Genomic DNA, 23,317 nt, shown 5'->3' with positions numbered 1-23,317 from the left:
TTTGCCATGTGCACAACAATTACAATGAAACAGGCGCTGGCAATCAAGTTTATGTTCCCAAGCTCTCTCCAGAATACTTTTACTCACACAAAATGTAGGCTATAGAAAGAAAAGTGAAATGATGAAAAGAGAATCTAATACAAGACAAAGTGAAAACATATAAAATAGAATAATACATAATAATACAAATAATAATATAATAAATAAATAAATAATTAATGGATGAATAATAATAACACAAATAATACATCATTTAACAAATCAGCCAGATATAAACATGAAGCTGGCAGACATTTCAGTTCACTTTTATAATAGGTATAAAGGCACACTGAGATTAAATATCACCTTTCAAATGAATATGTGTTGTAATAGCTGAGTCACCGCAGTGACTGTAAGTGTGCATTTGTTTTTCCTGACGCAGTTAATCATCCAGTTTCACACCTTCTTTCCTCTTAGCGGTGACTGTTTCTTGTCAGGGTCTGTCTGTCAGCAGTGCAGCCGCACAGCAGCGCCCCTTCCTGGACAACGATGACACGATAATAAAGACTTTTTGAATTTTTTGAAGTTCAATTTTGAATTTGGACTTCCTCTTTATGTCGCCAGATTTAAATAACGACACGGCTTCGTCAAATGCCCAAATATTTCTTTTTATTTTGAAAGTCCGCACACTGTTTATTAGAGAAATCAAGTTTGCATTAAGCTACATTTGGTTTTGCATTTGAAATGACACTATTTTGTGTATTTAAGCCACATCTGGGAGGCTTGACTGTAGATATACTTGGCCGCAGCGGCTACAACAGAATCGTCTTTGTGTATCCGATGGTTCGTTTGGATTTAAACGTTTAATTCAGGGTCGCGTTCATGTGAAACAAAGGGAAATGTGCAGGCTCCCAGTTTGAAAACTTAACCTGTCAGCTGGTTTAAATGTTCAGTCAGGAAGTGAGAGACTCAAGGCGGAAGATAATAAACCCTGTGCACTGGTGTAGTGCGCCGGCGCGCGTGTGTAAACCGCGTAGGAGCGAGAGCCACACTGCCAGCAGAGAGGGGTTCCCCTTTCCAACAGTGCGCACGGAGCACAGAAGCTCACAGAGGCTGTTTAGTGTGTGAAAACTCGGACAACAAACAACAAGGAAGTCCCTCAGAGGATCGACCGACCGCTTCAACTCAAACTGCGCTTCTGGAAGTGAAATGACCAGATTTGAAGGTTAAAGCGAATCGGCTTTTGCGCCTCTCGTCGTGCGCCCTCACGACGGATTTCGATTTCCAATGCCCAAAGAGTGCAGGAGGAAGACCTCCAAAGACTTCGGGATTTCTGGAATAAACGAGGGGTCGCGTTTAGAGCGGAGAACCGCCGGGAAGTCCTCCCAGATATGCGATGATCTCATTCAGAAAGCCGCTCAAATCGCGCCGTCGTCCGCAACCGGAGCGCCCGCTGTGATGGATGCGCGCCGGGTACCTCAGGTCACCATCACCCCGGAGGGGGGCGGCTGCTCCCGGGAGATGCAGCAGGAGGACTGGGAGGATGTGGTGGACGGTCCCTTGCGCAGGAAACTGTCCAACTCTTCTATATCCTCCACAGGGTCCTCTGCTGTGGAGTCCGAGGATGATTTACTGAGTGACAACGAGAGCAAGAGCAAGGGCATCATCACTCTGGAGCATCTGGGGGACACTGGAGAGGTGAGTCAAGGCTGTTATATACAGGGATATCAAAGTGGGTGAGTTTTCAAGGGTCACTGGCAGGTTTATCGGTGAATCATTGCACTGTAGTTTTACAGAATGCTTAAAATAATTCAAAGCATTCTGTCCACATGGAGACTCCTGGGACAAGACCATCTCAGATGTCCATCTGTGGCCTCCTGTTAGTGTTTTCACATCAGCATCCCCCATAATTACCCAGTTACAGTAAAGAGCTGATGTTTTGAAAACAAGAAACAGTGGAGCACAGCAGCAGTCAGCAAACTACTTCCTCACTGGAGACCTGTGGGATCTCTCGGACTGCAGGGAGGAGCCGATTACTCCGTTTGCATTTGTTCAAAGTTTGTTTTAAACTAATCTCATAAGTCAGATCTGCAGCGGGAAACGTCTTGTGGGAAATTACTAGTCACTTCTACATTCTTGTGTCTGTTCTGCAATCTACAGTCGTTGTTTTAAAGATGTGGGAGATTTCAGTTAGAGTGAGATGTAAAAAAAAAAAAAAAAAAGATTAAACAAGCTGCCAGAGAGCACAGGATCATCTTCAGGAAATGAGACTGAAATCACATTATCTCTCCTTATGTTTGATGGCTTATCAGAGACTCTCACATCACCTTAATGATCCAAGGTGCAGTGAACTCGAACAAACACGGAGAAGCTGCAGATAACCTTTGTCTGAGCTGTTTTTTTCTTTTACAAATGATTCATGCCCACTTTACGCACGTTAATAATGCATAAAAGTGCATCTGTTGCATGTTAAATGTCAGATCAACAAGTCACTCTATGTTTTGTCAACCCTGACCTTTATTCCTCCTGTGCGTCCCTCCCTCGGCACACACTAGTGTTGAAGGACCGGCCTTCGGTTCAACGCCGAGGGTGGAAATTTGTTTGACATTCTTGGCTGATAAAGTCGTTCAGAAGCACACATTTTCAAGTTTTACATCGAGATCTGGACCGAGGGCCGTGTATTTGTACAGCTGCGGAGCTTTTATTCGACTCTCCGCATGTGATTCGTGGGGAAGTCGACTGAGATCTTAGTGAGTCACCTTTTTGGTTTCTCCGGCTAACAACAGAATCTGCTTTTTGTCTCCACTGTCACCACGTTACTCACTCGGTGTGCGTGTGTGTGTGTTTTTATGGTGCTATCACTTCTCTCTGCCTTCTCCATACAAGGCCTGTGGCTGTCACTTTCTTTTAAACAGACTGAATACACATTGCCTGTTAAGCCTGGAAGGAAAGAAGGAGGGTGTAGGTTAATTTTTCTTTTTAAGCGTCTGCTGAATGTAACGTTGTCCAGCTTTCCAAAATAAAAACTCCAATCTAGCTCTTCATTAGCTCTAAAAGACATGGTAGGTTAAATGGAAATATGTTGGTTGTGTCACCTCTGAAAATAGCCACTTTTTATGCTTCTGCTCCTCCAGCCCACACATCAGCCCACACACACACACACACACACACGCTCACACACACACACAAACAAGTACAGCGACGGCTAACATGTCATTGTGTAATCATGTTCTTTTGTGGTCAGTCGCCAATTTGAGCTCTGGCCTTTGACATTTAATGAAGAACCACATCAGGAAGTCAGAAACACTTGAGTATCAGCACTTGGCTTTGGAGCGTAGCTGTTTCTTCGCAGTGCACATTAAAGTGCTTTCTAATGGAAATGCAGCAGAGGAGAGGACAAACAAACAGGCAACAGAATTGATGTTATAAATCTTTCATTGGTTTACATCCCATTAGCACTTCAAGATGACAGTACTGCTTTCTTCACATGGCAGGTATGAGTTAGCAACCTGGCTGAGTGAGTCACATCTTCTCACTCATGCTCTCCTCGGTCCCTGGAAACGCATCGATGGAAATCGGCGAAGTTGGCTTTCAGGGGGCTGTGTTTTCAGCATCGCGATCGACGAGTCTGACTGCTCAGATCAGCGCGGTGCTCTGTGAGTGTGTCATACACACACAACGGGCCTGGCGTCACAAAGAAAATGTGTGTCTGACAGCACAAGAAGCGAGTGTGGAGGGTGTCGATCCTAGAAGCAGGTTCCTTTTCATACGGGAGAGTTTATTTATTGCATTTATCAGTTTTAAGCAGCATGTCACTCACAGACAACAAGCTCTCATGTGTCCAAGAACCCTTAAATCAGACTAAATTATGGAAAATCAGACAGACTTCTCTTCTAGATTGCTCATGGAAATAAAAGGCATTGATGTGTTTGTGACACCGATTCAGATACCTGAACTTTGTGTATTGGCCGATACTGCGTACTGATCTGATGCCAGCAAAATAAGTTAAAAGTTACTCGTGCTGTAAACAATCTGTAGAGTTTCATACAGGGACTCTCATTTTGTATAATAAATTAAATTTTGAATTGTTGCATAGATTCAGATTCTAGTTTTGGGATCAGAACAACACTATTCCAGACCAAAGGACACACGTTCATTTCTACAGACCCAAGAAAAAATCACACCATTTTCATTTTTAGTATTTCTTCAGTGGAAATGAAAAGCTTAACTTTGCATTCTTACGAAAATCATGACTCATATCACAATCACAATATCTGTTGAACTAATCACATTATGATTTATCATTTTGCAAATCGTTCAGCGTTAATGAAGGTTAAGGTTCATGAGTGTTTCTATTTTCTGCCACTTTCTACTCCTGCTTCTCTGCATTTAAAAGGGAATATCTTACTTTTCATTCCCCTACATTTACCGGACAGGTGTAGTTACCCAGTTACTTTTAAAATTAAGATTCTACATTAAAAAACTTATGATAAGTTTATAGAATACAATTAACTATTAGACCTGAAACCAGTGTTCATAAAAAAGTGTGGTTGGGTGTCAGCTGTCTGATTTGTTTAAGACGTTAAAGAGCCAAAGAGTTGAAATTATCCAGTATTTCACAAACAACAATTGAAAAAGAATTACATTTAAAAAAAACAAAAACATTTTATTAATCATCTCACGACCCCCCACCAAAAGTGCAGTAGCTCCATTTTGACCAGCAGAACCTACAACAGTAAAATACTAGTAAGCATCAAAACAAACAATCCAATAATGTCACAAATCCCTTTTACATCAGTCGCAGGGGCCATTTTTCTTTGACTTTTGATTCTGTTACTTATAGGTCGGATTTCACATGCAGGACTTTAACTTGTTGTGGACTATTTTTACATTATTTTTTGCTACTTTTACTTACGTAAAGTATCCTAATACTTCTTTAGCCACTTGTATTAAGACAATTTTTGATGCACCGCGCTCTCATTAAGCAGACCTGCTATTTCAAGAGAACAAGCAATGTTGTTCTAAGTGTTATCAGTACAAACTCGTGTGCTTTCTGTCATCAAGGCTGGTCAGGACAGCGTGTCGCGAATAACACGAAGTTTCAATGCCAGACGAGGTGTAAAATATAAACACCGGCCGTAGAGCTGCAGAGTCGTTATGTTTACATCAAAACTCCGAGCTCACATTCACTCTCAGTCTGTAGATAAGATATTACACAACTTTATTTCAGTCAATAAGGCAATCAACCACTAACACGCTGAAAATATAAGTAACCTCACTGCGCGATATTATCAGTAAACAAGTAGCGCTGCGGCAAGTGAAGCGTATCACCTGACATTTAAGAGGGACTTGGCAGGCTGCTGCAGAGTTCTGCTATTAGTGGGGAGGCTCACTGTGAGACGCTGGAGCGTGAGCTGAGTGTTTCACTAACATGAGAATCCCTGTTTCACTTCCTATTTCAATCAGAACACACAGAGTGAGATGACCTCTCCAAAGATTAGAAGAAAGGATCCGAGAACGTGTGCTACTTTTCCTTTCCAGCACAGAGGAGAGTGTCCCTTATGATTTTATAGGGGATGATTGCATGGAAACACAATCCTCTCAGTGTTAAAGTGTGAATTATTAAGATGTGGTCAGATTTTTTTCTGCGAGGGAATAATACAGGCAGCTCCTCGGAAGTGTGAAGCACTCCTGTGTCTCTGTGAAACATCCAAGCTGTTACTGTGTTTCTCTCTCTTTGTGTGTGTGTGTGTGTGTGTGTGTGTTTAGTGAGAGACTTACAAAGAGAGAGAAGGAGGGAGTGAGGGTGGTGGGAGGAGAGTCCTTAAACAAACAGCCATGAAAAAAATAAACATTTCTGCCAATAAAAGATAATTCACTTGTCATCCATTGTTTATTCATTTTCTTTGTTCAGGATTCAGTTCAAACTCTGATGTGCAGCAAACAGTCACATGAGGCGCTTAATGATTTGACTGAATTCCTTTCAGAGGGCTACGATGCGACTGAAACGATTATCGACGCATCTTGATGCATCAACATTTCTGATATCTAAGCATGACTTATTTTTCCTCGCTTTGGCTCTACATGCTATTTCTAAATGCAGCGTATTTGTAGTCATCCATAGTTAAAACAATAGGGCTGAACCAAGTGCTTCCAAGCTTGTACCGTTGCCGTGGTAATCAACGCCCAAATCGATGTTTGAATGAAGGAGGCTGTCGGCTGAAATGAAAACCAGGCAAAAGACTGATGACGAGCGGGAAATGGACCACTTTGGTCACATAGGCGCCCAAAAATCTGTCAAATGCAATAAAACATTTTCATTGGTCGAACTGGTGCACCTGATATTCAGCAGGTCAGATTAAATAAATGTATTAAAAAAACAAACAAAACAACAAAAAACATCCACTTCCACAAGTGCTATATGAGACACAACAGTTTTAACACTAAGTTTTGTGCACAACTTTTTGAGTTTGAGTTTCTTGCTACGTATGCTGTAATTAAACTATGAAAAACATTTGCCTGCACCTTTTATTCTTGTTTATAATCATTCCCCTTATGTGTTTAGACGCAGGCTTTAGATGCAGGCTACTTTTGGGTACACCTAAATGAAACATTAGAGCCACTAGTGCAGCCAGTGTAAAACACTTGCCTGGAGCCCTGTCCACTGCTGTGTTGAAGCTGTCTCAAAACCTCATGACAGCAAGTTTGAGAGCCCGAGAGAAACTGTGTTTGGGAGAGCCCTATGAAAATAAACATATGAAGTTACTTAAATAATCTTTGCTCGCGTTCGGCCATCCTCACCGAAACTCAAGAAGTAGTCTGGTAGTTCATGTGACACTAAAAAAAAAAAATCACACAGTGAGTGGGAGTTTAGAGGCCAGCAGCAAGGCCACTGTCATCCTTTAACCTTCAGGTTTCCCCTTGAGAGGTTGAAATTCAATTGTGTTTGATTCTAAATCATACTGAGAATTAAAAAAAAAAAGCAGTATAACCAGAAAATGTCTCAAGCTGCTCCTGATGTTTGATGGTAGATTTAAACTTCACTCTGAATCAAAGTTGCAGGCCCATCACCACAGATGCTGAATTGTGATGTTGAGTGCAGATACGAGTTTCCACAGAAATGGCATTTAACTGACCTAGATTGGAGGTTTCACGCAGTGGAAAACTAAAGGCCTGGCATCAGATGTACTGAGTAGAACTGCTTATGTGATCAGATTTCTGTTCAGACAGTATCAGGTGGACCGAGGTTCAATGACCTTACAGCACGTTGACCTGTTATCAGATTGTTTATGTGAGCAAGGACTCAAAAAACTTGACTCAGTGCTAACAAAGAGTGTTTATTCGCTTCTGTTTGTTTTCTTGTCCACAGAGCAAACCGTGGTGGAAGCTAAGGACGATCGTACACTGGCCCTTCACTGCATCTCAGAGGAGAAAACTGAACTGGGTTCAGCTAGCCGGGCATAAAGGTACGACCTGTTCATATCGTATCACACACTGCTTGTGATATTTAAGACCAGGAAATCGAATGTCCCGTTTTCCACTGTCAGCATTTGGTGTGCAGTCTGAGGCGTTTACTGTTGCGTCATTTGTGTTGGACAGATTCCTAGAAAAAGAAACATGTAGGGTAAGAGGATGGGCACAGTCACCACACTAGCAGGGGTTAAAACACTTTCTGTTTTCCTTGACGCCTGAAATCCAAAGTGATCCTCTTTATCTCATCGATCAGGTAACTTCAAAGCGGCAGATGAGGGCAACATTCTGAAGAAGTTCTCGGAAAACGAGATGCAGTGTTTCGAGAAGCTGAGGGATGACGCACTGTTCCCGTTTGTTCCTGGTTACCACGGCGTTGTGGAGAAAGATGGAGAGTCTTTCCTTCATATGACCGACCTGCTGGCCAGCTTTGATCTTCCCAATGTCATGGACTGCAAGATGGGAGTGAGGTAAAGGATATTTATTTTTTATCAGTTATATTTATATACCACATATGTAACCGTGTCAAAAAGGAAGATTTCCTTGTGTTTGTTTCTGCTACACTCAGCGCCAATTTGAAACGATAACGTCAGATCACTTCCTCTGTATTTATGTAATTGATGTTTGTGTTATCACTCATGATTTCTTTGAAAGAACATTAATGAGACACGTTCAGACTGGTGACAGTACTGTACGTGCTGCCTGAAGCGTTTCTGCTCTACAAGGGAACACCTGTTGTAACTGCAGGCTATATGCTTGGCTTCCTGCCACAGCGGGCGGGGTGCCTCACAATATCATGTGCACAGGCTCAAATACACAAACAAACACAAACACATATACAGGCCCACACACATAACACATGTACAGTTCATTTATGCATGAATGCACACATGAATGTATGCGTGCACACGTTGGTGCAAGCACAGGCACGCAGGTACGGACGTTCTCCCCTCTGAGAGCTTTACTTCCTGTTCAGACGACAGCTACACACACAGAATCAGGCACATGTGCAGTAAACTTACATGCACATGTGCCTCAGACACATGACGAAAAACTCCCGGACAACATCTTTTTATTGTCTACTAAGCATCTGTGTGTGTCTGTATTTTAGAGGCTGCACACACACACATACATTCACACAGTCAGGGTGTCCCTGGAGACTCCCCTTTGTCAAAAACACTCTCAACCACAAAGTTGCAAAACCACTAACTTGCACAAACACACACTCAGACGCTCACACAGTTGAACGCTGCGTGCTGGAGTCTCCTCTCAGCTTCCCTCTTCAGCACAGAGGAAGTGCAGCTCACAAACTGAAACTGAAATTCACATCTGTTTGCGAGTTACTGTCTGGTATGAATACGACGAGTGTGTGTGTGTGTGTGTGTGCCTCTGTACTGTCCACCAGCAGAATTTAATACTCACACAGTGTGTTGCTCTCAGCTGTGCAGTCAGGGCATTTTAATGCACTGCTCATCGTTTTGTGCATGAGTGAACGACTTTAGAAAGAAGTTGAAAAACGTCTTATGTAAGTTATTACCGTAAGGTTTTTATATTGATAACAAAGCCCCGTGGATCTTTGTATTCAATAAATTATACTCAAGTCACATTGGCTTCATAAAAAGAAGGCTGCTTTTGTTAAAGGGACACTGTATAGTTTGGGAATTAAATATTTACAATATTAATGAGGTAATAATACAAACTCAGAAATATCAATTTTTTCCATAACTGAATAAACAAGCTTTTCTCAGAGGAAAATAAGGTCCCCAGAACACTGTTTGAAGCTAGAAAGGTGGCAGGGTCCGCCAAATATAAACAAAGTTAAACGGTATGAAATGATGTTGTCCTTTAAGGTCAGTTTGCTTATTAAGTTTATTCAGTCATGAAAACAAAGAGAGTTTGTTGAGGCATAAAAAAAGAAGATCTTTCTCTTCTGATTAAAATTTCTTCCCAAAACTACATAGTGCACCTTTAACTATGTGTCTTACATGGTAATAACTAAGGGTGTGAATGCAGGACAAACCCTAAACTGCCATCACAGAGAACACAGTAGTCTCTGACAGATTTATTCCTCCTGCTGCTTCAGGACGTACTTGGAGGAGGAGCTTGTCCGGGCGCGGGAGCGGCCCAAGCCGAGGGAGGACCTGTACAATAAGATGGTGGAGGTGGACAGCGAAGGGCCGACTCCTGAGGAGCATTCCCAACGAGGCGTCACCAAGCCCCGCTACATGCAGTGGAGGGAGACCATGAGCTCCACCAACACCCTGGGCTTCAGGATAGAAGGGATCAAGGTAGAGGGGGTGATATGCCACATGGACGTTATTTACATGTCATTCTACTTAATATTTCTAATAAACCAGATTAACTAATATTACTTATTACTAGGGCTGTCCTGAATGCTTTGAAACCTTTACCTTTGCCATTGTAATTGATGTCCAAATCAGTATTTGGATGATTTAAGGTAGTTTTCTTTTTAATCAGAAGGAGATGTTGCATCAGCTTCACTGAAAAAGAGGCAAAAAACTGATAAAAATCCAGAAATGGAGCTCCTACATGGCATTAGATTTGTCTCAAAACCAGCATACATAAAAAACAGGTGTGTGACTATTCACGCTCCACACGCACAAATGTTGTCCTGCGAGCATAGAGCTGTGACGAACGCAAGCTTGACCCTCGCTACGCATCTTTTGCTCGTCTAGACAGTGGCTGATGTGACGGAGCTTTGAATATTTGTGGGTAATTCTCACTGAAGTTTCGAGGCCCCGTAAATGGTATTCAGGATTGCTGTACCCCACGTTGCAGGTCCCTTCAACTCAATAGAGCCTTGTAGCTTCTCTCAGCTTGTTTTGATAGCACAGGGTGCCACGTTACTGTTTTGTTGGCAAGTGTTTCTGTGAAATAGCTCTGATAAACCCACTAAAACAACAGACAAAGACAAATTATGTGACCAGCTGTTGAACACTACTATTACAGAACTAAAAGGAGGCTGATTGTCTGACATAGATTAATCAGGTCACCAGAAACATGATTCCAAAGAAATACTAAGGTTGCTCCGTGTCTGCTGGATGTGTAAATAAGCAGCAGGTCGCTTACACGTTCACCGTATCGTCTTTATCAGGTGATGGTTTGTTTGGCAGGTTTAAAGTATGCTCATATATTCAGTCTAATCGGGTACAGTCTGTTGGTTTGTAGCAGAATCACAGAGTACATGATAAACTAGAACAGCACTTGAAAAACGCAGACCACCTACAAGGCCAATAGTCCACTCTTTGATGATGCAAATCTGCATACATATACTGTATGTCTGGATATATCTCTAAAACTGGTAGAATAACTGAAGCTGAAGCCTCATATCGGATATGATTAATACTATATGTACTTTGATGATATGCGTGTAAATGGTAAAATGGACTGTCAAAGCGCTTTACTACACTTGAGGCTGCCATGCAAACTCATCAGGAGCAATTTGGGGTTCAGTGTCTTGCTCAAGCATCAGCATACAGCCAGGGATTCGAACCAGTGACCTTCCGACTACTGGACGACCCGCTCTACCTCCTGAGCTAAACGTGTATGTTTCCATTTCCCTTTCCATCGCCACGCATTAGTTTGAGTGAAAAGCACTTTAACAGTTGTGGCCATATTACAGTTACACCAGTTCACTGTCCAGAGTGCTCCATAACAACTTTTATTTCTGTATGAAGTTTTATCAATGTGCGTGATGTGTAGGCTACGACCAGAGGATAAGTGGTGCCTGTCAGTGTGGACTGTGACATGGAGTCACTGTGTGTCTACAGCTGGCTATGTTTTGTCCCGCTGGCAATGTTTTAGGAATGTGAACTAATTGGGTCAGTAGTTTTTCTGTCATTTTGCCGACAAATAGACGAAGAAGCTCAACCAAAAACACAACCTCCTTGGCTGAGGTTATAAAATGTGCTCTCAAGTAGATGACTTTGTCTGAAGTAAATTTAATATGTAATGTTCTTATGCAGCCCCTTCCTTCTCTTTTAGAAATGCGATGGTACGTGTCGAACTGACTTCAAGAAAACCAGATCGAAGCAGGATGTCATCCAGGTGTTCACGGACTTTGTTGAAGGGAACGTCAGCATCATAGTACGTGGCAATAAGTTCACTTCTGCACAAACATAAAACATACTTACAGGTATTACCTGTAAGACTATCTTCAAATACGTCGCTTAAGTAAGCTCTCACATCCGTGTTCAGTGTTTGGACTAATGTAAATGATTTTGTATACTCAGCACTCATATTTGACAGAGATCGCGGCCTGTCTAATCATGAATGTCAACAGCCTCGAGATGTTTGAATTGCATTTAAAACCACAGAGTAATTTCAACTGAACTGCAGAAAGCAAATATTCACACTGCAATGCTGTTTGAGTTTTCTTATACGGTGGGAGGTTCCCAAATATACAGTCTCTACTGTTATGTAAAACTAATTTAGATTCAGATTAAAAGATATATGAAATAAAATCATGGCCGTCAGGTAATGTTTGTTGTTTACGTTTTCTTGAAACGCAGAAGTCGTACCTGAGCAGACTGACGGAGATCCAGCAGGCCCTGAAGATGTCGGAGTTCTTCAAGCAACACGAGGTGATGACTGATCTAAAGATGACAAAATAAAGGAAAAGCAAACATAAAGTGCAAAAGTGAAGTGCTGCAGCAAGAACTTCATCTGGAAGTGTTCGCGAGGGATTGAACAGCTTTTTACAAAAGATATTCTTGTATTTTGAGAGGTGGAGAGTGCTTTCTAACACGTACGTGAATAATGTCTCATAGGTGTTTCATTCAGACCAGTCAGATGAACCGTTGTTACAAATGTGTTCCTTTGAATTGACTCTAAATTGGGTGTTATTTAACATTTCTAATAGTATAAAAGTAATATTTTGAAACCTACAATAATGTTCTCACATAATTAAGCTATCAGTGTTTTGTTGGATGGACCACTTGGAGTGGATCAAAGTAGTCTTTTCACTGTATTTATCCATTACACTAACAGAAGCTTACTATTTTAATTCGTCACTCATTTGTACTAATGGATTGATGGATGAAAAGAAGCAGAAAAAAAAGAGAAGCAAAAGCTAACATGAAACGCTTTTTGTTTTTGTAGGTCATTGGCAGCTCTCTCCTCTTTATCCATGACCACACGGGCAATGCCCAGGTCTGGATGATTGACTTTGGCAAGACCACAGTGTTACCAGAAGGCCAGACGTTGAACCATGGCATTCCCTGGCAGGAAGGCAACCGGGAGGATGGCTACCTGTGGGGGCTGGACAACCTCATCCACACACTGGAGTCTGTGAGCAGTGAAGGGGCGAGCGAAAACACCTTCTGCTCAGCTACCAAAGAAAACAGCCAAACTACAGAACGTGAGGGTCAGTGACCTTTGAGTTGTAGACGGGTGAGAAGAACTCAAACTGTTTTAACGGACACCACAGAGAGACTCTTAGGGATGTTTCATATCTGTTGATGCTGCAAGAATGAACATTAAGTGTATAAAGCCACTGACAAAAAAGAGCTGATGGACTATGAGCAGAGAGGCGCCGAGAAGTTGTCACTAGTTACTGAATGATTGAGCAAATGAACTGACACTAATTCAACTTCCTACAAAATGAACAGAAGTAAAAGTGTAAGGATTCTTTATTTCAGTCTGAGGGATGAGATGTTACATGTGGAGGAAATGCTCATACGAATCTTTTTAAAAAAAGGAGAAAGTGGGGGAATCACAACTCCTCCTTGTTACCACCGAATCAGCCCTGATGTTACATCTGTAATAATGATTTAAAGGAGAAATTCTGTGCAGTATGAAACTGACTGGGTCACAGGCCTCATAGCCACACGACTACAACACATAACACACTGTCAATATACTGTAGTACTGCAATATGTATAATGATTAGAGTGTATTATCTGTCACTGTTCTCAAAACCTGTCTTTTATTGTATATCAATTTATATTTCTTTCACTCTCTTTTATTCCTGTAATCAAACTTAAAGGTTATTTTTTGGAGGGCATTTCTTCTTTGTTTAGAGAGCGACAGCTGGAGAGAGACAGGAAAGGCAGGAGAGAGAGAAGAGATGATGTGTAGCAAAGGGACAAAGCCAGGTCGCTGCAGTAAAGAGTCATCCTTAAAGCGACAGTTCACCCCAAAATACACTATTACCTGTAGTGCTATTTATCCGTTTTGACACAAGTTGAAGAGTTTTGGAGATCTCAGCTGCAGGGAAGTCGGCCTTCTCTCAAACTATGTTCTACCCACCATCAGGATCACCACACAGAAGGAAGCATGCTTCATGGACGAGAGGCTTGCAGTCGTGACCGTTGGGGATGTAAACATTATTGGTGTCCGACTTGGCTGAGCTGTAACGTTAGCTAGCTTCTCGTAGGTGAGAAATCACACGCTTCCTTCTGTCCGGTGATATGCAAAAGAAAAATAGTTGGCAACTCACACCAAACCAATCCAGATGGATAAATCGTGCGACATGTAAGAGGAAAAATGTGCATTTCTGATTTTGGATCAAACTGGATCAAACTTTAATTTAAAACTCTCAAATTCAAATTAAACATTATTTTCATTTCTTGTGCTGCTGCAAACCTTGTTGAGTATCGGTGCTGCAGTGTTTGCCATCACACATTCTTTGGTTTTGGTCCGTGGTGTTCTGCAAATGAAATGAAATGAAAATGTGTACACGTGGAATTAAAAAGGGGAAATTACTGTTACATTTATTTTCGATAGTAAAACACTATTGTGGTATCTTAATATGTTAGCCAAGTCTGAGTTCAGGTTTCACTCTGTACCACTGAAACAAAACTCTGTATAACTGATCAAACTCACACGAATAGGATCAATATATGCTGATTTATTTAGGGCACAGTAAGGTTAGATGAACATGTGAAAGACAGTATATTGCATAGAATGCATTTTTGGTTGAGGCATAACATCCTCAGCTACATAATGAATACAGAAAAACACAATGAAATAAAAATGCACCAGGCCATTAAAAATAAACACTGAGAGCAAGATGAGGATGATTTCTTTCTTCCACAGTAATCAATATTTCTGAATGGCACAAATCTCTCCTTCAAATCTTTAGAGAACTATGTGAGATATCGTTGCTAAAACAAAATCACTAGCAGGCCTGAGCATAAAAAACACAAGGTGAGCCTAAAGAACCCTCATATAAATGCAACCGTTCATTCAACATGTGAAAAAATAAACTATCGACATGTTTAGGCTCAAAACAAACACGTGTAGCGGCTACAGCTACCAAATCGATTAAATAAGAATAGCCTAAAAACATAAATACCGAATACAGATTTTCACAATTCAATATTTTAGTAACTGTATGAACTGAGATACCTGCAGCAGCATGTTTGGTATATCAAAGCGGAATACCTCCCCCTGCTGAGTAAACATAGGTACTACCAGCACCACATCATTCAGTAGGTGCAGTGCAGAGGTATCTTAATGGCAGTGATCGACTACAAATACACATCCATCATTAACATCAATGAATTCAAAAAAATACATGATAAAACAGCTACAAATGCTATGGGTTAGTCCAGTGTACAGGAGTGAGTACAAAAATAGCAAATATTTTCACAGCTGCATGGTCATCATGAGTGTCTATATGCTTAAACATTTATGAGTCCAGGTAAATATTGGGACATTAGGAAAAAGAGTCAGGAAGAGTAAAAACAAAATAAAAATAAATGCAAAGCCAAATCAAGATCAGTTTCATTTTGCAATCAAGGCAGCGCCTTCCACAAACCATTTCACAGCTTTTCAAAGGAAAGGCTCAACATTTTGGAAAATGTGCCTTTTTGCTTTCATGCAGCGTTATTTCAGAAGATTAATAGCACTCTCGTGTCTGTACAGAAAATAGGAAGCCGATTAGCTTAGCTTAGCGCAAAGACAGGAAACAGAGGGAAACAGCCTGGCTCTACCTGAAGGTAAACATATCTAGAGCTGCAACTGTTAGTTTCACTGTCGATTCATTTCTTGATCAATCCTTCATTTAGTCTATAAAAGTCCCAAAATGGTGATCCAGAATCACCGCCTCACAGCTGTATGCCTCCACGCACCAGTCAAGTTGCTCCTCCTGAGCTATGATGTTGTCATGTCACACTTTTTGGAGACTATTATGATGTCACAGTGAAGTTGACCTCTGACCTTTTGGATATAAAATGTCACAACTTCAACTTTGTTTTTCTATCAAACATTTGTGTAAAATGTTCCCATAATTATCATATGAACTGTTGAGTAATGGCCAAAAATGTCTTTTATGACATCATGACCTACAGAAATCAGAGGATTTTCTTTCCTTTTCTAATCAATTATAGAAACAGTTGGCGGTTAATTTAATAGTTGACAACTAATTGATTAAATTGAAAATACCATATCTGCCTGCTAGTCCCTCGTAAGCTTACCAAACACATTATATCTTCATTGTTGTAATCTGTACAAGAACCAAAGTGTAGTGTGGGCGTACGTGAGTTTGTGTGGGACTATTTCTCGGCCAGGAGCAGTGACTTCTGGTCTTTATCATGAGGTTTTCCAGGAAACCTTATGTTTCAAGAGGTCAAAGACATTGCAAAGGTGTCGTGTCAACGGCCAGAGGAAGATTCATGCTTGGCACCTAAGACCATCACTTATGATCTCTTCATTCATACAACCACTTGTTATTATGACCGAAATCCCATGCTAAACAACCAAACTATCTCCATGACAACTGAGCAAACTCCAATCTTCACAGGAAGCTTTGGAAACAACAAGTCAGAAGACCTTGTGTTGAGAGTTTTTGCCAGACTGCTGAGAAATCATGAGACACATTTTCAGAAAATGCATGTTATTGCAGTATGTTAGGCAGATGTGTTTTCACATTATTTGGGTGAAAGCAAATCAGAAGTTGTACCGATAATTATAAATGAAATAGTTTCAGTAACTTTCAGTAGACTTTCCTGAATTTCAAACTTTTGAAGTTAAAAATAAAAACAATGCTCGGAGATTCTCTTCCCAATGACTCAATATTTTCGGCTTGTTCTTGTCATACTGTACACTGAATACTACAACTTGTTTACTATGATGCAACATACTTTCAAAGCTTTCATGAAAACACCAAAAAATAGGTATAAAAGGAGTCCCACTACAGCAGTTATGGACGGCAGCCGGAGAAAGCGCAGGGCCGCGTGCTGCCATGTCTCAGCTTCAGTGTTCAGCTACCAGTGTACCAGAAGTCCAGCGTTGGCTCCCTGTATCACAGTGCAGAGGAGTGTTCGTGTGTTCGAGTGTGTTTTCCAGCATTCCAGGAGCTCGAATAATTTGATGTTGTGGCTCTCAGACGTGGCGGAGCCGTCATGCTTTTTGTTCCAGAAATCCAGGATTCTAGTCTCAGGCTGTGAGAGAAAGGGCTCTGGGTGACGTTTAGTTTTAATATCAGTTAAAATCGCTGTTACAGTTTCTTAGATGGGGGTGACGCTGAGGTCTTCGGACAGAGAAAAGCCTGAGTCTCGGTCACGTGTGGGTTTCTCAGCTTTGGTGTGTCTCCTGACGTCCTCGTGTCCGTAGCTGGCGTGGCGCTTCAGCAGCAGCTTGGGCATACAGGATGAGGAGGTGTGGAGGCCTAACGCGAGACCCAGGCTGGCACCTGAGGAGACACTGGGGGCAGAGCTGGTGTTTGTGATGGCGTCAGGGGCTTTGGGCACAACCAGTGGTAGACTCTCTGCCTCGTAGCTTTGCTCATCGTAAGCATAGTTGACGTTGCCACAGGGGAAACTCTGGAGCTTAGCCAGGTCCATACCAGCTTTTGTGCTGCCACCTGCTGGGGTCTTATGGGAGGACGTGCTCGTGGCAGCTTGAGCCTGGCAGGAAGGGGATGGTGTTGAGGGGGTGCAGAGGCTGGCATTGTCGCACCCAGTCTCATTGCAGGTCTGAGGAGCCTGAGTGTTGGAGGGGGAGGAGGAGGAGCTGGAGAGCGGCATGGACTGAGTGTGAGCGAGAGTCTTCTTCCCCCTGAAGTTTTCCAAAACCCAGGAGCCATATGTGGGGTTCCACAGGTTCTTCGTCTTGTTCTTCAGCCTCTGACTCCCTGAGGAGGAGTTGTTTCTGGAGCATGGGCGGTGATGAGGAGGTTCGGGGTGGAGCCAGTGGCCTCCTGCTGACAAGCCAGGTGCAGGAACGGGCTCAGCCCAGGACGGCTGTAGAGCCTCACGGCATGATGTCACTTCATGGTGGACGGGTTGGGTTCTTTGGAGGAGCAGACGAGGTTTGGTAGGCTGTGGGGGGAGAGGGGATGGACCCAAGCCCAAGGAGGAGAGCCCCAGCTGGGAGGAGGAATCCTGGGAAACAGGGTGGGAAACCACGAGTGGAGCGAGGCTGTTGGAGGTGTGGTCAGAGGGACGGATTACCCTGCCACCTTCATCATCTGTGTTTGGGGTATATTCCATTGGTAGGGGGGTGTTGATCACATCTGGGTCCTAAAGAGTAGTGAAGGGGAGGAAGCGAAGAATGAAGAAGGAAGAGTAAATAAATGATATAACACTAAGGGAAAATAGTATGCATCTGCAGACAGGTGTGATGTAGTTCATACCTGAGAGCAGTAGTTAATTCTCTCCAGGATAGTAGAGAAGTTGGGCCGGTGCTCGGGACAGTGCTGCCAACACTGGGTCATGATCCGATAACTACACAGCAACAGAAACACCTCTCAGATATATTTTTTCAGCTTCATGTCTTGTAAATTAGTACTATTTAAGTCTTTCCGTTGTGGCCTTAAAATATCGATATCGCAACAATGTTGTAGAGATGACTGCTGGCACTGTCACAACATATTAATACAATGAGATTTTTGACAAATATCACAAGTCTGGAGTTATTTCTTGGTCGAGTCGAGTCAAGTCATTCCCTTAAGAATAGTGTTGCATGAAGGAAAGGGAACTGAAACTGAAGATCCATCTTGCATCATCATAGCAGGGATTTGGTGAAACATTTACTACCCAGAAAACCTGCCTGACCCCGCTTGAACTTAACATCCAGGCTCATCATTTCAGACAGACTTCCTGTCAGTACTCACACGGGCCCTGGGCAGCTCTGGGGAGGATCCATCCTGCCTCCGGAGGTGACAAACTCCAGCACCTCTTGGTTGGTTTTACACGGATACGGCATGTAACCCAGAGACATGATCTCCCACAGCAGCACTCCAAACGACCTGCAGGGGGAGAAACAGATCAACAACTGAGCTGACTCCATCACGTGTATCACACATTGAACCTTCATGCTCCTTAGACCGAGGATACCAGAATCGATACTACATATTCCAACATTCAGCCAGCTGGAGATGTAATCATTCATTGGCTGAAAGCACCTCCTGTGCATCCAACTTCAGAGCAGCTCTTTGACTAAATGAACGTTTGTTGCATGTAGTATTATTGGAGCTGAGCCCCATAGTGTGAAAGCAGTAAGTGAAAGCATAAGAATGTTTCTGTTTGCAACACCAATAGAAAGTCCTCCTGAAAGTCTGACCGAACTATACTTTTCTGTGGTCAAATTTGAGCTGATGCTGTGCATATCTCCACCCCCAGGCTTTATGAATGCCTTGTATTCACCTAAAGATTCTGATCGCAACTTTGCTTTTGTTCAAACACAATCTGTAAACAAATCTGCCCTCCAGTCTACAAAAGACATTTTGACGATTTTGGCTCATGTAAAATATTTGACCTGACATCCGAGAAGTGGTTTGGACCCTGTTCCCCACAGCGTTCTCTTTTCAGCTGGCTCTGTGTCTTGAATACAGATGCTGTTCCGTCTTGTAAAGATGTGTACTTGATATATGGCTTTTAAAGATGTTGAGTTCCCTGTAGGTCTGTGCTAAGGGGTAAAATGGCTAGGTTTGGGAAAATCTTTCCAGCTTGTGTTGTACTACCTTCAAGGGGGCTTATAAATTACGCTGCTGGGACTCTCAGGAGTATTGTATGTGGTGTCAAAGGCAGAAAGGGAAATAGTATTCCCCTTTTTAAATCCAAAACAGTTCCTCTTTATGGAATGGAAATTATCCATTTGGAGCCTTACAGTAAAGAACATATTATGCGTTTAGGATTTATACCATGTGTCGGTCTTGCAAGTGAAGATTCCTTCCATGAAGGCCTCTGGTGGCATCCATTTGACCGGCAGCATGGCACGACCGCCTTTCCTGTAATAGCTGGCTCTGGGGAGAAGAAATAAACAATCGGATTTAGGAATTTCCATTTATCGTCAGTTTAGAAGAGAAGGAAATACCACAGTGCCATGAACTCTGTGAGTAAATTTAAATTCTGCCCCTGCAGCTTTTCAACTGGCCACATTAACCCAGTGATGCCCGGGCTGAAAAGACATCATCGTGACTCATCTTGTGTGCTTTGTTAAGTGAAATGCCGGTGTGTGAGACGATGCAGAGTTAACATACAGACCTGTATATGTCTCGTGCCATGCCGAAGTCTCCAATTTTGGCTACTCTTTCTGGTCCAGGGCAGGTTAGCAGGCAATTTCTAGCAGCGATGTCTCTGGAAAAACAAACATCTGTTACCAAATGTAGCTTCACGATGGCACTAAACTCTCCACCAACCCCTCAAATATTAAGCATAGTTGATAGCTCTGCTGCATTTTTTCTGATCCACAATCATTTTTAGATTTTTTTTAACCAGGTTTTATAAGGTTTAAAATGAAAAAAAAAACAAAAAACAATAATTTCCTAGGTTAAAAAAAACAAAACAGTAACAGTTTTATTTGAGTGTTGTTGATCCCCATATTCAATTTGTGTTTAGACTGAGCTCTTCGCAGTAAAGACAGGGTGTGGGGTCTGAACCTGTGTATGAAGTGGTTCTCCTCCAGGTAGCGACAGCCGAAGGCGATGTCTCTGGCCATCTGCAGCAGCTCCCGCATGGTGAGAGAGGAGGCCTGGCCCTGGATACAGCATAGCTCAATTTAGTGTACCACACACACAAACACACACACACACACACACACACACACACACACACACACACACACACAGAGAAAGGTGTAGTGCAGACGTACAGCTCGTGGCCTGTTCTGTCTCAAGAAGCTCTTCATGTCCCCTCCGGTCATCAGCTCCAGCAGGATGAAACGTGGCAGGATGTTCAGGCTGACGCCAATGCAGCGCACAATGTTCTCATGGCTGAACTTGCTGCGTGGAAAAAAAGGTGAAGAGAGACTGGATTAGCAGACTTGTGCGTTAATTGTGTAAAACGTGCTGTGCGACAATGCTGATGAAAGAGAGAGAGAGGACGGGGGTTGGTACACACAGTGTTATTACCATATATACCATGTATATTTTTTCCTTTTCTTATATGTATGAAATAGTAACATTAATTGTCGTTAATGGAGGCTAAATGTTCCTCATCTATTGTTTTCATACAATAAACTGCTAATTTAAAAAATAAACACCAAAAGAAATGTCTGAAATATGCTCTCCAATAACTTAAGCAGATTCTGAGCAGTGTGACAATTATAATGTAAAAAGGGATTTATCTAATTTTTTTGTGTTAAATCTCATCTAACACTGAGATAATCAGTGTAATCAGTGTTACTGATCTAAACATAGGCCAACAGGCTTGATCGTCATTGAATAATTTGAGAGGCTTTACTTTAGTAGGTGTTGTGATTTGTAATGAGTGAATTTTCACATCTGGCTGCAGTTATGTGTTATTTACTCAAACTCAGAATAACATGTTTAGTCATAAAACAAAGCCAGTTGCTGTCTGAAGGCATGAGCACGCAAATCTTCACACATGCCAGGTGTGCAATGAGAAGGGTGCATTAAGTGAAACAAGGTGTGAACTGCACTGAAGAATGTGTGGAGCCGCACCTCATAATCAGCGCCTCCATCAGGAAATCCATTTCATCCTGTTCGGAGCAGATTTCTGGAAGAGTCTGTGGAGTGGAGAGAATCAGAGAAGTAGTGTGAGGCGAGTGTGCGCCATTGTCAGGAGGGAAGACATCATTAGAGCTAATCAGTGGACTATTGAGAAGCAGGCAAGCACATGTGGTGCTCACTCAGCTTTTCCCTTTTTACCCCGTGCAAAGGTCAGTGAGCTCAATTTCTTCTTTTTCACAGTCATCAGTCATTTTGTGCAGTCATGATACTTAATCTGAATTTGATGCCAGCAGCACCTTTCAAACAAGTTAGGACAGGAGTAACAAAGGATGGTGTATCGCGATCGGGTATGAAGGGGCATCCTTGAAAGGCTCAGTCGCTCACAAGCAAAGATGGGGCGAGGTTCACCACCTTGTAACACATGTGACTGTATAAAAGGATATTACTACGTGGGCTCAGGAACACTTTGGTTTTTTGGAATGTGTTATTTACGTCTCAACTTCATTGAAATCAGGGTTCTTTGTAAATAGTGAAGCAAATAACCTTTCTGTAAGTAGATGCATGACTAAACCTGTCTTTTCAAATCCCACATGCGCATGTGACCTTTAAATCCACAAGGTAGAATCAACCCTGTGGAGGTGTTGAGTGGGTTGCACGTAATCAACATAATTCCTTGTGAGGTATCATGTAACATCTAGGTGCAAATTTTCCTCATGCTTCACAGAGAGCGTGCTGACCTTTATGGCCACCTGCATGGGATTGTTATCACCACTCATCCCCAGAACCTGTCCTTCATAGACTTCGCCAAATGCACCGTGGCCGAGAGCCCTGAGAAGCAAAATGAAAAATACAACAAAACAAGTGAAATCATCCGTACTGTGTCAGCAAAGGGAGCTTGCAGAACTTCAAATGAACATTCATCATGTCCAGGTGTGCTGTACCTGAGAAGCGTTATGTTCTTGCGCGGTACCTCCTTCAGTTCATTGAGTGAAGCAGCTTTTCCTGCAAAGCAGTAGTTGGGGTTGTAGTCCGTCATGATGGTGGAAGAGCGGATCTTGCTCAGCTTGTACTCTGGACTCTGCAGACGCCCCCTCACTGCGTGCAGGTCGTTCTTCCTGCGGTACCACACTGAAGGCAAAGACAAGACGAAGACGAGCTCGTTTCACTTCAAAGTCTGTGATGTTTTTTAAAAATCACAAGCCTGACTGGACCCCACACTCGCATGTAAGTTGTAGAAGTAACTTCCTGACTCTCTGCTAACAGTAGGAGCGGTAACACAAGGAGGGGTCAAGTCGCATCTCACTAGTCAATGCAAGTTGATGCACACTCTTAGGGCCAACGGAAAACAGTCAGAAAGTTGGTTATTTTGATCTTAAGAAGACAAATTGGTCCACACACAATGGTGGGATGTCCTCTCCTTGGTTACTGCTCCTAGACTGTCATTGCCAGTGAGTTTGGACTCACCCGCCATGGAGGCAGCCCACGTCCCCGATGCAGGTTGGTAGTCTGCCAGGGAGGGGGCGTTGCGTGCAGGTAAGAGGTGCCGTCGAGCCATCGCCCGGTGCAGATGCTAGGGACTCAGGGGGGTTGGGAGGAGGGGTGAGTTGAGGAGAAGGAGCAGGTGGAAGGGGAGGAGGGGAGGAGGAGGAGGAGATGGGGCGCCCAGGGAACAGACTACCTCCCTGCATGGGGGAGAGCTCAGGTGAAGAGACACCGTTAACCTGAAGGATGTGTGTGGGTGTGTTTTCTTGCAGCGCAAAGCAACATTTGTATACAAGTGCACAAGTGTCATGTTTTTGTTTTAGTATGTGATTTATTCACTTGCAAATTCACAAAAGTACACACAATACAGTTAGTGGAGACATCACACTTCATTTGTCATTATGTTGTGCATAGAAGTCAGCTTAGTTTGGACTGATAATTATAGGAGTATGATGCAGTTACACTCCACAGCAGGTTGTTAATGACTGATTATAATAAGCTAGACCT

General features: G+C 42.6%; 2 protein-coding genes across 2 annotated transcripts in view; one reads left to right on the top strand and one right to left on the bottom strand.

Moving 5' to 3' along the window:
- Positions 1-1,031: 1,031 nt before the first annotated feature.
- On the top strand, positions 1,032-16,856 carry itpka (inositol-trisphosphate 3-kinase A). The gene is made up of 7 exons (XM_084380868.1): positions 1,032-1,677; positions 7,349-7,445; positions 7,706-7,919; positions 9,533-9,737; positions 11,455-11,556; positions 11,982-12,053; positions 12,571-16,856. The coding sequence occupies exons 1-7, from the start codon at positions 1,267-1,269 to the stop codon at positions 12,841-12,843; spliced, it is 1,374 nt and encodes a 457-aa protein (XP_084236994.1). The 5' UTR covers positions 1,032-1,266; the 3' UTR covers positions 12,844-16,856.
- Positions 14,306-23,317, bottom strand: part of ltk (leukocyte receptor tyrosine kinase) — a 54,995-nt gene continuing 45,983 nt past the window's right edge. Inside the window, exons 20-29 of the mRNA XM_084380869.1 lie at positions 22,270-22,456; positions 22,066-22,156; positions 21,320-21,384; positions 20,509-20,638; positions 20,297-20,394; positions 19,902-19,994; positions 19,559-19,660; positions 18,530-18,664; positions 18,050-18,140; positions 14,306-17,936 (exon numbers count right to left, since the gene is read on the bottom strand). Coding sequence (XP_084236995.1) covers positions 16,923-17,936; positions 18,050-18,140; positions 18,530-18,664; positions 19,559-19,660; positions 19,902-19,994; positions 20,297-20,394; positions 20,509-20,638; positions 21,320-21,384; positions 22,066-22,156; positions 22,270-22,456 — 2,006 coding nt within the window. The 3' untranslated portion in view covers positions 14,306-16,922. The remainder of the gene's footprint in view (positions 17,937-18,049; positions 18,141-18,529; positions 18,665-19,558; positions 19,661-19,901; positions 19,995-20,296; positions 20,395-20,508; positions 20,639-21,319; positions 21,385-22,065; positions 22,157-22,269; positions 22,457-23,317) is intronic.

Source organism: Pagrus pagrus (assembly GCF_965226575.1).
Source record: "Pagrus pagrus genome assembly, chromosome: 18".
In the NCBI taxonomy this organism is placed as follows: Eukaryota; Metazoa; Chordata; class Actinopteri; order Spariformes; family Sparidae; genus Pagrus; species Pagrus pagrus.
Note: the sequence above shows the minus strand (reverse complement) of the source record. Positions and strands in the feature narration are given on the sequence as shown.